The 13,788-nt window shown below is 36.6% G+C and overlaps 2 protein-coding genes across 4 annotated transcripts in view; both read right to left on the bottom strand.

Annotated features, from left to right (window-relative positions):
* Nucleotides 1–13,788, bottom strand: part of LOC135082486 (multiple C2 and transmembrane domain-containing protein-like) — a 34,990-nt gene that overhangs the window by 12,815 nt on the left and 8,387 nt on the right. The window contains exon 1 of one of the 3 annotated variants that reach the window (XM_063977298.1): nucleotides 5,393–5,598. The exons of 1 other annotated variant lie outside the window; for it this stretch is intronic. Coding sequence is in view for 1 of the 2 variants with exons in the window: in XM_063977285.1 (XP_063833355.1) it covers nucleotides 4,750–5,078 (329 nt within the window). In the remaining variant the exon portion in view is untranslated. Of the gene's footprint in view, nucleotides 1–4,749; nucleotides 5,116–5,392; nucleotides 5,599–13,788 lie in introns of those variants that run through there. One more of the 3 variants, XM_063977285.1, reaches the window with a different exon arrangement.
* Nucleotides 10,670–13,628, bottom strand: LOC135082475 (neuronal membrane glycoprotein M6-a). The gene has a single exon (XM_063977274.1). It carries the CDS (start codon nucleotides 13,494–13,496, stop codon nucleotides 12,747–12,749), a length of 750 nt encoding a protein of 249 aa, XP_063833344.1. The 5' UTR covers nucleotides 13,497–13,628; the 3' UTR covers nucleotides 10,670–12,746.

Raw genomic sequence — 13,788 nt, 5'->3', positions numbered from 1 at the left:
GCTACAGTCTCTTTAATGGCGTCAAATTGACTGTCGATACATGCAACTTCTGAAGTATTTGTATGAAAACTTCATCATATCAGCCCTCCCCCAAGATCAGAACTCGAAACTTATCTGATTGCTGCGAGGGTTCAGAGTTGGAGACACCATAATCTCTTAAAGTCTTCACTACCTCCCACTTAGAGGTTTTCAAGCTTCTGAGCTAGACCGAGCTCAGTATCAAGATACGGCGAGTACATCACACAACTTCGATTCACTGACGATATTGTAGTTATGACTGAGACCTTAGTAGACCTAGGTACAATGCTCCAGAGCCAATAAGACCAATTCCGGCAATAGATTCGCCACCGGAGCCACCGAAATTGCGCCACCGGAATTGAAAAACTGTTACAAAATTCAAATTATAAAGAAAACTATAATTCTGATCAATAATTTCTGTATGCAGATACAACAAAACACCAAACTTTAATCATGTTAAAGAATCGTTTAGCATATAAGTAAGTAGCTTTCACTCATACACTTGCCAGCGAAATTGAAAAATTTTGTATTCCTGTGCCGCTGATACTAATATTTACGGGTCTGCTGGAAAAACAATACCACAAGTCGCAAGTCTTTATAGCCCGATCAGGAGGACACAGTTGAGTGATGCAGGGAAGAAGAACTCTACGTCTCTCAAAGCTTCTTTGGAGAAGTAAGAGAGTGTCGAAATTGAGCCACTGTAATTGCTTTTTTTCGTGGGACAGTTTTGAAAGGCTATTTAAAACACTTAAAATATGAAATATCACATTTCTTTCATATCATTTGGAAGTCTTATTTAATGTATTTTATGGCTATACTATTTTTAAATTACTAGAATCCCCGAGAAAGAAGGAATAACACAATGTATGAGTAGAAATAGAGTTAGGACGCGCCACCGCTATTAGATTTTGGGTCTTTGAAAATTTTTTTAGTACATAAAATAACTACCTATTGTCCTGAAGACTTTGCTATCGTGTAAAACGCTGTATAAACTATATACAGAAAAAAAATCATCGCTCTAGTTACATTTCTCCCATCGATTCTCAGCTCCGCCGCGTAAAAAACGTGTTTGGGATATTCACCCATATATTATAGCCGCCCTAGGGGCGCTGTTTAATTTTTCATACAAAATTTTTCGATGGCACTTTGAATACGCAAACGAAACGAACTCGAAAGTTTTTCGTAATAGAGGTACAGGTATCTTTGTTCAAAATGGTCCTTTGAAGTAGATACTTAGTTGATCTCAAACGTGTTAGGGGAAAAAACCTCAGACATACATTATTACCCCATTTAGCGTGGAAGTTTTCTACGTTCGCCACAAAGGACCATGCGTCCATCTTGTGGTTGAATACCGGTAAAACCTGAAGGGTAAACTTTGTAGTTACTGATTTGATGAAGAAATTGAATCTCATTGTTATAATACTATAGGTACCTACTTCTATTACCGGTTCATGCAATGTTTAGTCGGTTACAGTGTTTTCAGGCTTCTATTTAATTCTTAAATGTAAAATCTAACCTGGTTACAAAATGCTGTAAGTAGTACACTAGACAATAATTGTTGTGACTCACATACTTACATGTATTAAATAAACAGATATTTTCGAGAATTTGAGAATAAGTAAAGACACCAATAGCCCAAAGGGGTCGGCATTGGACTACCGATTCGGGATTCGAGGAACTCTAGTTCGATTCCCGTCAGCCGCTAGACTAAGGCTGATTTTCACCACCTAACTTTAACGGTAACTATAACGATAACCGGTGCTTTTTGTATAGAGTTTGACAGATTTTTGACTTTTGTTAAAGTGAAATTAGGATGGTGCAACCCAGTCTAATTGTCGTAACATAAGCATACTTGTTCGAGTTAACGGAGTTATTCCTATATTTTATAGCGACAAATACTAATTAACCATAGTTTATTAACTTATGGAACTGTGTAACTTGCGAGTCCATATCAAATCATTCAGGCATTCCATTGGTCGTAACATGAGCTAGTATGACGCTTGTGGTGGCACATGAAGTCTGATATGTTTTATACAATGTTGATTAGTTGTGTTACTTAATAAGTTCATGATTTTCATAAGATCCCCTGTACCTATATTGCGCGTTAGTTACGCAAAGCTAGATCTCTTTGTATTCAAATTTTATTGTATCCATTGAAAACGGCGCGACCTACAAAACGCGGAAGTAAGCAAATTGATAAAAGTCATTCTTTAGTTGGATATTCAAGAAAGGTTTCTACGACTGAGCCCTAAGGCTAGTAGGTAAGGCTAATAACTAGGTATAGTGCATTCAGCTGCACTTTAATGAGATGAGATTTTCTTAGAGTTTTTGTTTATTATCTTAAAGTAATTTATTCTTCAATTAAGATAGCTATTAACAAATACTTAAGCACCTAAGTATTTATTTAATACAAACTTGTTAGTTTCTAATTAGGTTTATGCACGTGTGATAAGGTAATTTATAGAATGACTACAAAGGTTGCTTTTTATTTTAAAAAAAGTCATCGGAATCTACCTACCTACACATAGGTATGTCGGAACTTTTTATTTTTTATACGCTACTTCCTAGAAGGATGTTTCTTTTTTATTTCGGTGTGTTTGTGACTGTTAAAGATTTTTTCATAAGAAAACAGGAAAATGTAAATAATTAGACGTCTCTTTTGAGAAAGGTCGATTTAATTCGCACACCCAATGCAACTCATTCATACGTGCGCGTTAAAATCTTATAGACGGATCGAATACGTTTTGGTGGGAAATAAAAGTGAGCAAGAAATGATTGATTTAGTAATTACCTAGTACTGAATATTAGTAATGCATGTCTCAACTTTTAGAATGAGATAGAAACATTGAGGTCACATGTCACTTTTCGGATTTACCTCAAAAAAGCTTTACTCCGAAGAAATGGAATCAGAGTCCTGTAATATAGAGCCTATCACGAAATAGTTTCAGAATAAGTAGGTATGTAGAAATTAAGAATACTAAGGTATTCATTACATAATTTGTAATAAGATAGATACTTAGGTAGAGGTACAGTCGTGATTGGAAAATCGCAGTTTTTATTAAACGATCAGACTGCTTTTTATCGACAATGTTACACGAGCAAAAAGTTATTTACTTTGAACAGAGGGACAATGCTTTTGAAACCTCGTTGAGGTCACCGAGCGAAGGTCGCTAGACGCATCCATTCCTGGTCAATTAGTGCTGGGTTTTCCGCGTTGTATGAGAGCAAGTGACTTTTGTAAGGGCCTTCTGTTTTTATTATGCATCATCGTATGTGGAAAAGTATTTCTTGTATTGTAACTTTTTACGATAGAAACTTTAAAACATGCCTTTTTGGTAAGAGGTAATTTTGTGGTATTACAAGGTAAGAAGTGAATAAACATCTTCAAAAATCTTTACGATTCCGAAATTAAAAAGTATTGACATGAACAGCGTCTCTACATGTATAATATGTGAATTTTGGGTTGACTTTTTTCCTGTTGAACTTTTACTTTTGGTTCTCCTATGGGAAGGTTTGGTTAGCTAGCCATTGGATTTACTGCCACTAAAGTACACTATAATGAGACTGTTGGCCAGTCTTACTGTATAGATATCACGCATTACAACTCTTTTGGGATTTGGCGCTTCGTCCTTTCCTGTTCGCTCCTACATACAAAACGAGCAAATTAACGCAACGACCTGCGCGTCTAAAACTTCGCCACCTTTTAACCCTTTGTTTGGAATGGACCGGTCTCTACGAGAATACAGAAAAAATGGTGCAGTTGCCCAAAAAGAATGGAAATATATTTTATTTAAAATTCAATATTGCAAAAAATTAAAGACACCGGTTTTTACCCTTGTATTCAACATATCGAATCCGGTCGTCAAGGCCTTCGCCCTATCTTTGTTGTGTGCCAGTGAACTGGATTGATCAGGAACAAGGTTAAATCATATCATGAGATACATAAATAACGTATTCAATTCATTTCAAGTTATTAAGCACTCAGGCTGTAATGCAGACAACGTAACCGAGTATCCGTGACATTGTTCATCTGTACCTCTAGTAGGAAAAACTTTCGAGTTCGTTTCGTTGCGTATTCAAAGTGTCATCGAAAAATTTTGTATGAAAAATTAAACAGCGCCCCCTAGGGCGGCTATAATATAGGGGGCGCTGTTTAATTTTTCATACAAAATTTTTCGATGACACTTTGAATACGCAACGAAACGAACTCGAAAGTTTTTCCTACTAGAGGTACTGATCTATCTAGGAAACGTTTTGTAATTTGCGATTGTAACGATGATTTATAATTTAAATAGCCAGTAACTATTTAAAAGCTTGTGCTAACAAATCAATTTAAAACTTACTCTAGGGATTCTTAGAAGTTATTTGGTAGGTGTGTATGATACCCATCAGTTAACTAAAAAATTAAAAGGCTGAAGAAATGCACCTACTCGTAAGTAACTAAATTACTAAGTTATGTGTAGAAAATAAGTAGGTACACCAGCATAAAACAATGAATTCAATTTAAAATTCTAATGTACAGAAACGGGCCAACAACAATTTAGACTTTCTTTTGTATAAATTATGTTAAATAAACTTATCGACAACACATTTCGAGTTCAATCGCCGACTAAAAAGCTATAGGTGGGTAGGTGTTGTAAATGCGTAATCTATCATTGTGTCACAATCGTTATCACCGGGAGATAGAGCAGATGTTCTCTATCTCCGCACTTGATCTTTATCAATACTCACGGTCTATACTGCCGCCGAAGGTCACGTAAGTCGCTCTGTGTGCTATCTCGCGATTCACTTATCGAGCTGTTTTCAGCCGAACTGCTCTCGGCACTCTCGACACCCTCGGTAGAGTTTTCGGCAACTTGCGAAACTGTACCGGTCGATTGTTCGCCAGACGGCGCAGTTTCGACATTTTCCGGAGCGTTCGAACTGTCTCTTGGATCACTGACTAAGGGCAACGCAACTTCTACTTCTTTATCTTTCTCAATAAAATTTAACACTTCCGTATAGTTGCTGCACTCCAAATGGCGTTTCGTTCTAAACGATAATTTGCGCTTAAGCGACATCACGTCCACAGTTACACTGACCCGTCAATTCAAATGATTAAATATCCTATTTTATACTATTACAGATACCTTGACAGTGATTTATCAATAAGGCGATAAAATACAAAAATAAATGCAAGCAATCGATGACATTGCAGTGAATCTTCACTGAGAGATATAAACACAGTGAGGGAAATAAAAGGTATTGTTTTTGAAATTGATAGTGACCCGCGGCCGCAATTAATTGTTTTCGTCATTGCGGTAACTAGCTAAGCTAATATGCTTTTGATCATTAAAACGTAATTAATAAATGATAGCTTTGATTGTGTACATACCTGTCTTGGGCAGACGCGGTCGATGCGAAGGTGTACAATTGACTGATTTCGCGCGAGATCGAAGCCTCCGGCTGAGGGTTTTCCAGTGATCTTGGCGCCTTTTTTCTGCACCTTACGTCTGTATGCAAACACTCGATAACTGTTTATCTCGCACCGGCCGACCGAAAACGTGTCCACCCGTCATATGAACGACAATACATGTGCTCGGCCAGTATTATTGGAAATGGATCGTTGTGCGCATAAATTACCATACAGGTACACTGACGTCACTTACGATGCGATTAAGGAGCGTATCACTGGGTAGGGAACTGAAAAACAGTGACCCATTTTTTAAATAAACTGTACTAAACACACAGCGATCTTACATCGACAGTTAGACATTTCTGAATAAATGTTAAAAATTGTGGTCCTGTCGAAAAAAAGTCGATTAGTTTTAAGTACCTATAATTTAAAGTTGCCTAATAAGTGATATTATTAATTTAGTAATTTTTATGAAGCTCATTACTTTAATTTTATCAGTCCTACTTAATAAAGAATAAACGTGAGCCTGCAAAAAATATTTCGTTAAAAGTCAACACAAAATAAAAACTATTGCATAGGAAGACACAGATAGAATAGATAATATAGAATAAATAATAAGTAAATAGGGTGTAGACTAGAGTGAGAGTCCTGACTAAAGTAGCAAAATAAACTACAATATCTAACGTCATTCATCCAATGTAACCACTCTACATCTGTAGGTATGTAACTGGTTTGAATGTTTACCTTACACGCGTACCTACCTATGTCATTAATGAGAGTCAACATGACGTCACCGTTAGGGGAAAACGGAAATTTTCTTTACGCAAAACGCTTAAGAAAAGAGCTTTTTTAATTCTTTTACCGTAATGCAGAACAAAGACAAAATGTCCTCCTTAGATTTTAATTAGCTAATTTGATTTCTGTTGCTCGCGATTCAAAACCGGAAATATCCGTGATTTTTCCATTGACAATTATTGCGCTAGCGGTGTCACGATATCTAATGCGCCACTCAACACTGTATTCTATTCTAATACTTTTTTCTAGCAATGAATGAAAAGTGAATCGATCGAGATCAATATCGTTTTAGGAATTCTAAACTAACAAAACACATAATTTAAATAAGTAACTAGTAAGCGTCTTTTTTTAGTTTAAAAATTCTCATTCTGGGTTTCTCCAATCGAACAAAACGGTAATTTAAAAAAAGCAATACTTTTGATTGTAAAATAACGAAGCCTTCTGGACGAATGGGGTCAAATTATACATATAAACATTTCCTTTCCTTTTCTCCCAAACAACTGTTTTCTCTGGGTTGTCTGGAAGAGATCGATATCTAGCATTAAGACTGCATTATAGTGCCATTTTGAATTCCTTTCATTTGTCAGTTTTAAATAGTTCATAAGAGTATTGCAATAAATACAATGCTATCTATTGACGATCACCCGCCCATAGTAACTTAATTGTATGGGGATGGGGACTGCGTGTCGTTCTAACAATAGGTAGGTACATGACCAATGACGTTAGAGGTATGTCTTTAACTTAGGTATCTTTTGAAAAACTCTTATCTTCTCCGGAGACATATTATCGTAATATGCGTCAGGGAGCGAGGGTCGCAGGTTCATGGTCAATCGCAATTATGACATTTTTAGGTCATGATCGCCTTGCGGCTGGGTAGGTACTAAGTGCTAATAATAAATACTAAGACCACGAGTCAGACATTGAGAGATTCAGCTAAGTTGATACTCAAATATTATGTAGACAGATCTTAGACGGAGTCAGAGTTATAATATAATTGCGCTTATCTTTTTTATTAAGTAGCAACCTTATGAAAATCAAATGAAACCCGCCTTTAGAACTTAAAAAAACACAAATTACTTACTTCTAGAAAAATTGTAATCCCCTTTCAATTTCAACCACACATTCTTAAACAGCCAAATACATAGATTAAGCTTTAAGAAAAAATTGTTTTACCTGAAAACTATTTTCTTTGCACTTAATTAAGGAAACAAATTAACATCTCTACTTATTATCTCCTTATACGATTAATCACCTACATACATATTAAGTACACTTGATAGCACATCAGACTCTACATTTTTGTTGCAAATCACACCTTTTTACAATCACATAAGGCGCCCTTGGTTACCTTGATGCGCCGTCTGAACTTACACTTGACACGCGCGAAAGGTCGGTGTACTACACGGAGCATCCTGTCTGAGGACCATGGAGATAGTTCCTGATAGTCGCATTTCGACTCGCTGCCCTTCAACTTGGATGTTGACGCTTCGAAAGGGCCATCGAGGTAAAATTAAATGTCACTTGTTATGATTAAACACACACACATCACTACTTTTTTGCGAATTTAAATAAGCTTTTCAGACATTTAAAATTAAGTAAAATTGGTAGAATAGGTACCTACGAGTAAGTAGGTACCTACATACACGTATGATCTACCTAAGTATGTAATGTAGATCTAAGTATGGTATGGTAGTTTAAGTTTTGAAACGAAAGGTCCTTCGCCAAAGTTGAGGAAAATGTACTTGTTCTGTGAATTACTTAACCCGATTGGTTATTAAGACCGATACCTAACTTTACCCCACGAGGTAACTAATTAAAACCTTTGAAAGACGCATTGAATCATTAAAACAATGATGATGGATGCCTGCAAGCAAATGAGCAATCATGTAGGTAGGTATGTTTACAATGTGTACCTTGTAACTGATTTGTTTGACATCCTGGTACAATTTCATCGTAAATACCTACACGTAAGCACCAGATACCTAATAATTATACAGGGTGTCCCAAAAAGTAGTGTCAATCCGAAGCCCAGAAGTAGAGCATCACTAGGGCTATCCAAATCAGCCCCATGTACTATGTCCCGCGATTTTTGCTAGTTTTCGAGTTATGATTTGTTCTAAATTTCTGTGCTTAGGCACTTTTTTCATTTTTGGTCACTGTGGCGCGAATAGTCAAGTTACATGCCTGATTTCTTTAATTATTATTAGATGAATACTAGGCCTAGCTGATTCAGAAGTATTTACATCCATAACATGAATGTAAACTAAAATCCTGTATGTTGTTAAACTATCAAAAGTCACGGTGATTTGGGTAGCCCTTGCGATGCTCTAGCTCTGGGCTTCGGCTTGACACTACTTTTTGGGACACCCTGTATATCTGTATGATTTGTGTCTAATGTTACAAAAGAAAGACTAACGAAATTAAGTACTCGCGTTCCTATAAATTGCTTTTAGCACGCTTTTGTTATCCATTGTTCATAGGTTTAGGTAGGTACGTACTTATTCCACTTTGTCACCCAGGTGGTAAAAAAAGTGGAAGTTTTAGTGTCCTCTTTTCACCTCGGAACACCATGACAAGAGGATATAAATCAGCTGAATTGAAGTCACATCCTATTAACACCCGCGTCTCGCACTTAATTTGCGATGTCACGTAATTTAATGAGTGCAAATGTTTTGACCTAAAGGAGGGAGATTATTTAATTGGAAACTTCCATGGGCGGTATAATCAGTAGGATTGTGTGTGAATCTATTATTAATTTTATCTAAGTACATTTTCGTTGAAATACTTAATAAATTTTCATTCCTTGAGCTACAACTATTATTATTGTTTACACAATACATTGTATTCTTTCATAACTGTAGGTAGGTACCTATGTCAGGACTTCGTGTTATACTTCTACAGAACTACTGTCACTGCTGCCTTACTTATGCTAGGCTCGTACGTATGTGGTAGTTTTTCAAAAGTAATTTAGTTATGACGCCTACAAAGCCACATAAGGCAACAATATACATGACGTGAAACAGTGAATGAGGATCATTTCGATTTTTAGCTGTGAATGCAGATTTATAGGGCTAAGAAATCCTTAATACACAGTGCAAAAATTTTTGTTCTACGACAAAAATTGACGAAGTTATGGCCAAATTACTAAAAAAGTTCACTGACCGCCCGGCGCGGGGACGATGACGTCATTATATCCGATCCGAACGCTGCCGGCGTACTGCGTGGATAGAAAATATTTTTTTCTAGCCAAATTATCAGTTTTAGAGAAAAACTTGTAATGACATTTATTCATCAGAATAAAGTAAGCTATCGATAGGTAATTTTTAAAAATGGAAATTGTAAAAATAACGCAAAAAATCCATACGCTGACCCCCCCCCCCCCTCCCCCAGGCCATAAGCTGGGTAAGGCTAGCCCCTCCCCCCAGCCCTAGAAACTGGTTATGACTTGACCCCCCCCCCCTCTCCCCAAGCCAGAAGCTGGGTAAGGCTAGCCCCTTCCCCCAGTCCATAAGCATAAGCTAGGTATGACTCCCCCTCGGCCGGAAGCTGGGTATTACTTACCCCCCCCCCCAGGCCAGAAACTGGGTATGACTTGCCTCTCCCCCCCTCCCACCAAGGCCAGAAGCTGGGTAAGGCTTGCCCCTCCCCCAGGCTATAAGCTGGGTATGACTTATCCCCCCCCCCCCCCAGGCCAGAAACTGGGTATTAGCATCATATTATGTATTATTATGTTCAATACAAACAATCATTAAGTTACACTCACCCCAACCGCGTCTCCGCATTGCATCGAATCCTATGAAAATGTGGTTTTTGGACATAGCAATACTTATTTTTCACAATTTTTATTTTTAAAAATTACTGGTCGATAGGTTACTTTATTTTGAAGAATAAATGTTATTAAAAGTTTTTTTCTAAAACTGATAGTTTAGCCGGAAAAAAATATTTTCCATCCCATTAGTACGCCGGCTGCGCTCGATTCGGATATAATGACGTCACGCGGCCCTGCGTACGTTGACTTTTAGCGGCAAAAACGGCCTATGTTTATTACTTAATATCTTCGTACGTAATGGTCCGATTTGGATAATTCAAAAAGATATATCTTTCTTATGTCTTAAAGATTAACGTAGATACTAGTTTTATTGAATTTTCTACAACAGTACTGATCCTCATTGCACAAAGGTCTACAAAGGCTAGAGCGCATTTCCGTTAGCCGGCCGGCGCGGGCGCACGTCTTAAGAGCGTTGTCACATTTTTCATGCAGAAATCGAGAATTTGGCAGATTTCGAAATGATTTTAGTCATATAAGTCTCATGCAGTCATGCCATAGACTACATAGGGGGCCGGGTGCCATCGATCCGATACGATCACGGAACGAAGTAACTCTAATAATCAGACAAAAAACACCGATGCGAAAGCCTTTCGGAATTATAACTTTATCTAGGACATAATAAAATAAAAATGTAATAAAAATTAACATTTATTTAATAAAAAATCTTACCTTAAATATTACTAAACATACTTCTTACTCTTAAAGATTACTTAAAATGTGCAGCAATACATATAATTATGAATTAAATCAGTAACCTACTTTAATGATTAAATACACTTTCTTTTATTACTATAATTAATTTATTATTTAATGATTGGAAATGAAAATGATACACAAGTATCAAATCAAGTCAAGACAGTCAAAATTAAATCAGTCTGTTACTAAGTGTGCATTCTTGTAACTTATAAATAATTTGTGTTCTCAAAAATGAATCATAAATGCAAAACAATATGATTTAAGTTACATATTGCTACAAAATATTTTACTAAGTAAACATTTATTTTATATCACTAATTAACTGGTTACAAAATTATCTACTGATTTACAATTGTACTGTAATTTGAACATTAATCAGATTTTGATGAAATAGCAAAATTTGACGATAAATCAGTTTCAGGGCAAATTAACAAAATCAGCAAGTTACATGGTTCATTAAACATTCTAAATAATAAATATGTTAAACTAACAACAGCTTTATAAGTCTCAAATGATGTAACTACACACAAATTGAAATTAAAGTACCAGGACAGGATTATACCACAAAATATAACAGAAGGTAAACTCATGTATGTACCTCGCTTTGCATACCTCTCTCGCTCGCACGCTCGGCCGTCGCGCTAGGGTTGTCTTGTCATGTGTTGCGTTTATTTCGTTATGATAGAAAAATGTTACTCTTAATACTATGCAAGAAAGACAATAACAGATATCCACGTATACTTATTTATATTTAGTACGTTATTATAGTAATAGTTTACAAACAAATACACGAGAAGGAAGTAGTATTTAGTTGAGTGGTTGACACTTTATCCAACTAATATTATAAATGCAAAAGTTTGGATGTCTGGATGTTTGTTGCTCTTTCACGCAAAAACTACTGAACGGATTTTGATGTAACTTTACAGTATTATTGTTTATAACCCAGAATAACATATAGGCTATAATTTATGACGATCTGTGACAAACTGAATTTCACGCGGGCAAAAGCTAGTTATCCAATAATTCATAAAACCTCTCTAAAACAATTCGATATTCCTAATAATTGAGTTGGCTTTCAATTTCAATTGAAATTCAAATAAATAACTTACTTACCTCCCCGAATCAACTGGTAATTTAAAAAATGAAAATTCGGTATTTAATGATGAGTTTAAGCAACCAAATACCGAACAATTATAATACGACTTATAATACTCATTTTCGTCAATTTCGCAAAACAAAATAATATCACAGGCGGTTGACCGGCGCGTGACTCAAGCGAACCACAGCGAACGTGTGGCGAACGTCTGTCGCGCTCGCGCCACGTCGCGCTCGCATTCGTCCAAGACAGTCTTGCTAGAGCGGTGTCTATGTGTGCGTGGCTCGAGCGCGTTTAGTATGGAGTTTGTCTTCTGTTATATTTTGTGATTATACGATGGTGAATCATACTTCCTACACATGACACATATTTAGTCATGAGCACTTACATAATTACATTTATTTAAGAACTGGGAATAACCAATTTATTCTAACAATACAAGTTACTAACATTATGAAAATAAACTAACAGTCACAAAATAATTTGATAAGCACCTATTAAACATAAATTCTCGGCCAATTGTCAATATATCAATTACAATCTAAGGGAATGTTAAAAATGAACACTTTATGTAAATTCAAGAAATAAACATATTTTTAATACTGCTACAGTCATTTACTTTTAGGACTACAAAGAAAACTGTAGAAAAGAGGTCATATACAAGTCACACTATCAAAAAAAAATTTGTTGCTGCCTTACATAAAATACAAATGTAAAAAAACTTAGATATGTTTGTGTACAAAGTAGTATCCAATCTTAACTAGGTTTGAAATAGCCCATACACTGGGCATCAGTCTTTTGGGGTTTGAATTTGTCAGTGAACACTTCTACTTGGTCATTGATCTGAACTGTTTCTCATTGTGTCACATTTTAGTTGTGGCCTCGAGGGAGCGCAGTAGAGGTGCGCGGGCCATATACTAGAAACGATCTTTAGAGGCGTGCAGGTCCGGGTTGGTGAGGTACTGGAGCTCTTGCAGCTCCTGGAACTTCTCGTGGTCTCGAATATGTGCGTAATTTGCTGACAAGCACATCAGGTAATGTACCAAGCTCAGTATCACCAGTATGCATGAAACCATCGCCAGAATAAACATGAATTCTGCCTTTTCAACATAATCTTTACAGAACAGTTTCATTCTTTGAGCTTCACAAATCCTCATATCCTCTTGTTTCACAGTAGACGGAAATAGGAAGTCAAACTGGGTGAAGTCGATGCATGTCAATAACTTTATATTGTCTGGTTTGGAACACAATTTCCAGAAGACAGTGAAGAGGAATGTCGTTATTACTAGGAAACCTAGTAAAATAATCCAAGTAAACGTCAGAATGTAAGTAATTATCATGAAGACAGCGCATGATATCCGTCCGCCGACTCTTGCTCTCCAAACTCGGTACACTCTCTGTCTTGTGGCACCTGTTGTTAGGCAACCCAAACACAATAGCATGAATCCAAGGGCTGCCATGCAAGCGCTTCCAACTATAAATATCATTTGCAGAGCCTCGATCCATATCAAACGGAAGTGGAATACTTCATCAAACATGAGTATGGAGAGAGAAGACCCTCGATACATGGTGCCACAAAAAACCCCTACGCCCAAACAACACATAATAGTCGCGATGAGGGTAGCATGAGGAACCCTCGTCATACATTTTTGGCAAGCGTCACCCATTGTTTGTTGAAATTCTAATAAGAATTTATCACTAAATCACTGCTGTACGTATTAAATTAGAATTAAATAATCGTAAAATTCCGTCGAAAACCAACCACATCTGTCACACACAAAGAGAAAGTTTTTTTATTTTTTAAATGGCTGATAAATTTGACATTAATTCACAGATAATAAACGCGAGTACTACAGGTTAAAATAATGCCACGGTTATAGATGCGTCAGGCGCGTACTGATATATCGGTATCAGTATCCGATACGAGCGTGTATCCGAACGCATTTTAACGCCACGTCA

The sequence above is a fragment of the Ostrinia nubilalis genome, chromosome 2 (assembly GCF_963855985.1).
Source record: "Ostrinia nubilalis chromosome 2, ilOstNubi1.1, whole genome shotgun sequence".
Classification (NCBI taxonomy): Eukaryota; Metazoa; Arthropoda; class Insecta; order Lepidoptera; family Crambidae; genus Ostrinia; species Ostrinia nubilalis.
Note: the sequence above shows the minus strand (reverse complement) of the source record. Positions and strands in the feature narration are given on the sequence as shown.

Bases quoted from the DNA above. Each gene is read 5' to 3' on its own strand.
- LOC135082475 (XM_063977274.1), bottom strand. From the start codon at position 13,496: ATGGGTGACGCTTGCCAAAAATGTATGACGAGGGTTCCTCATGCTACC.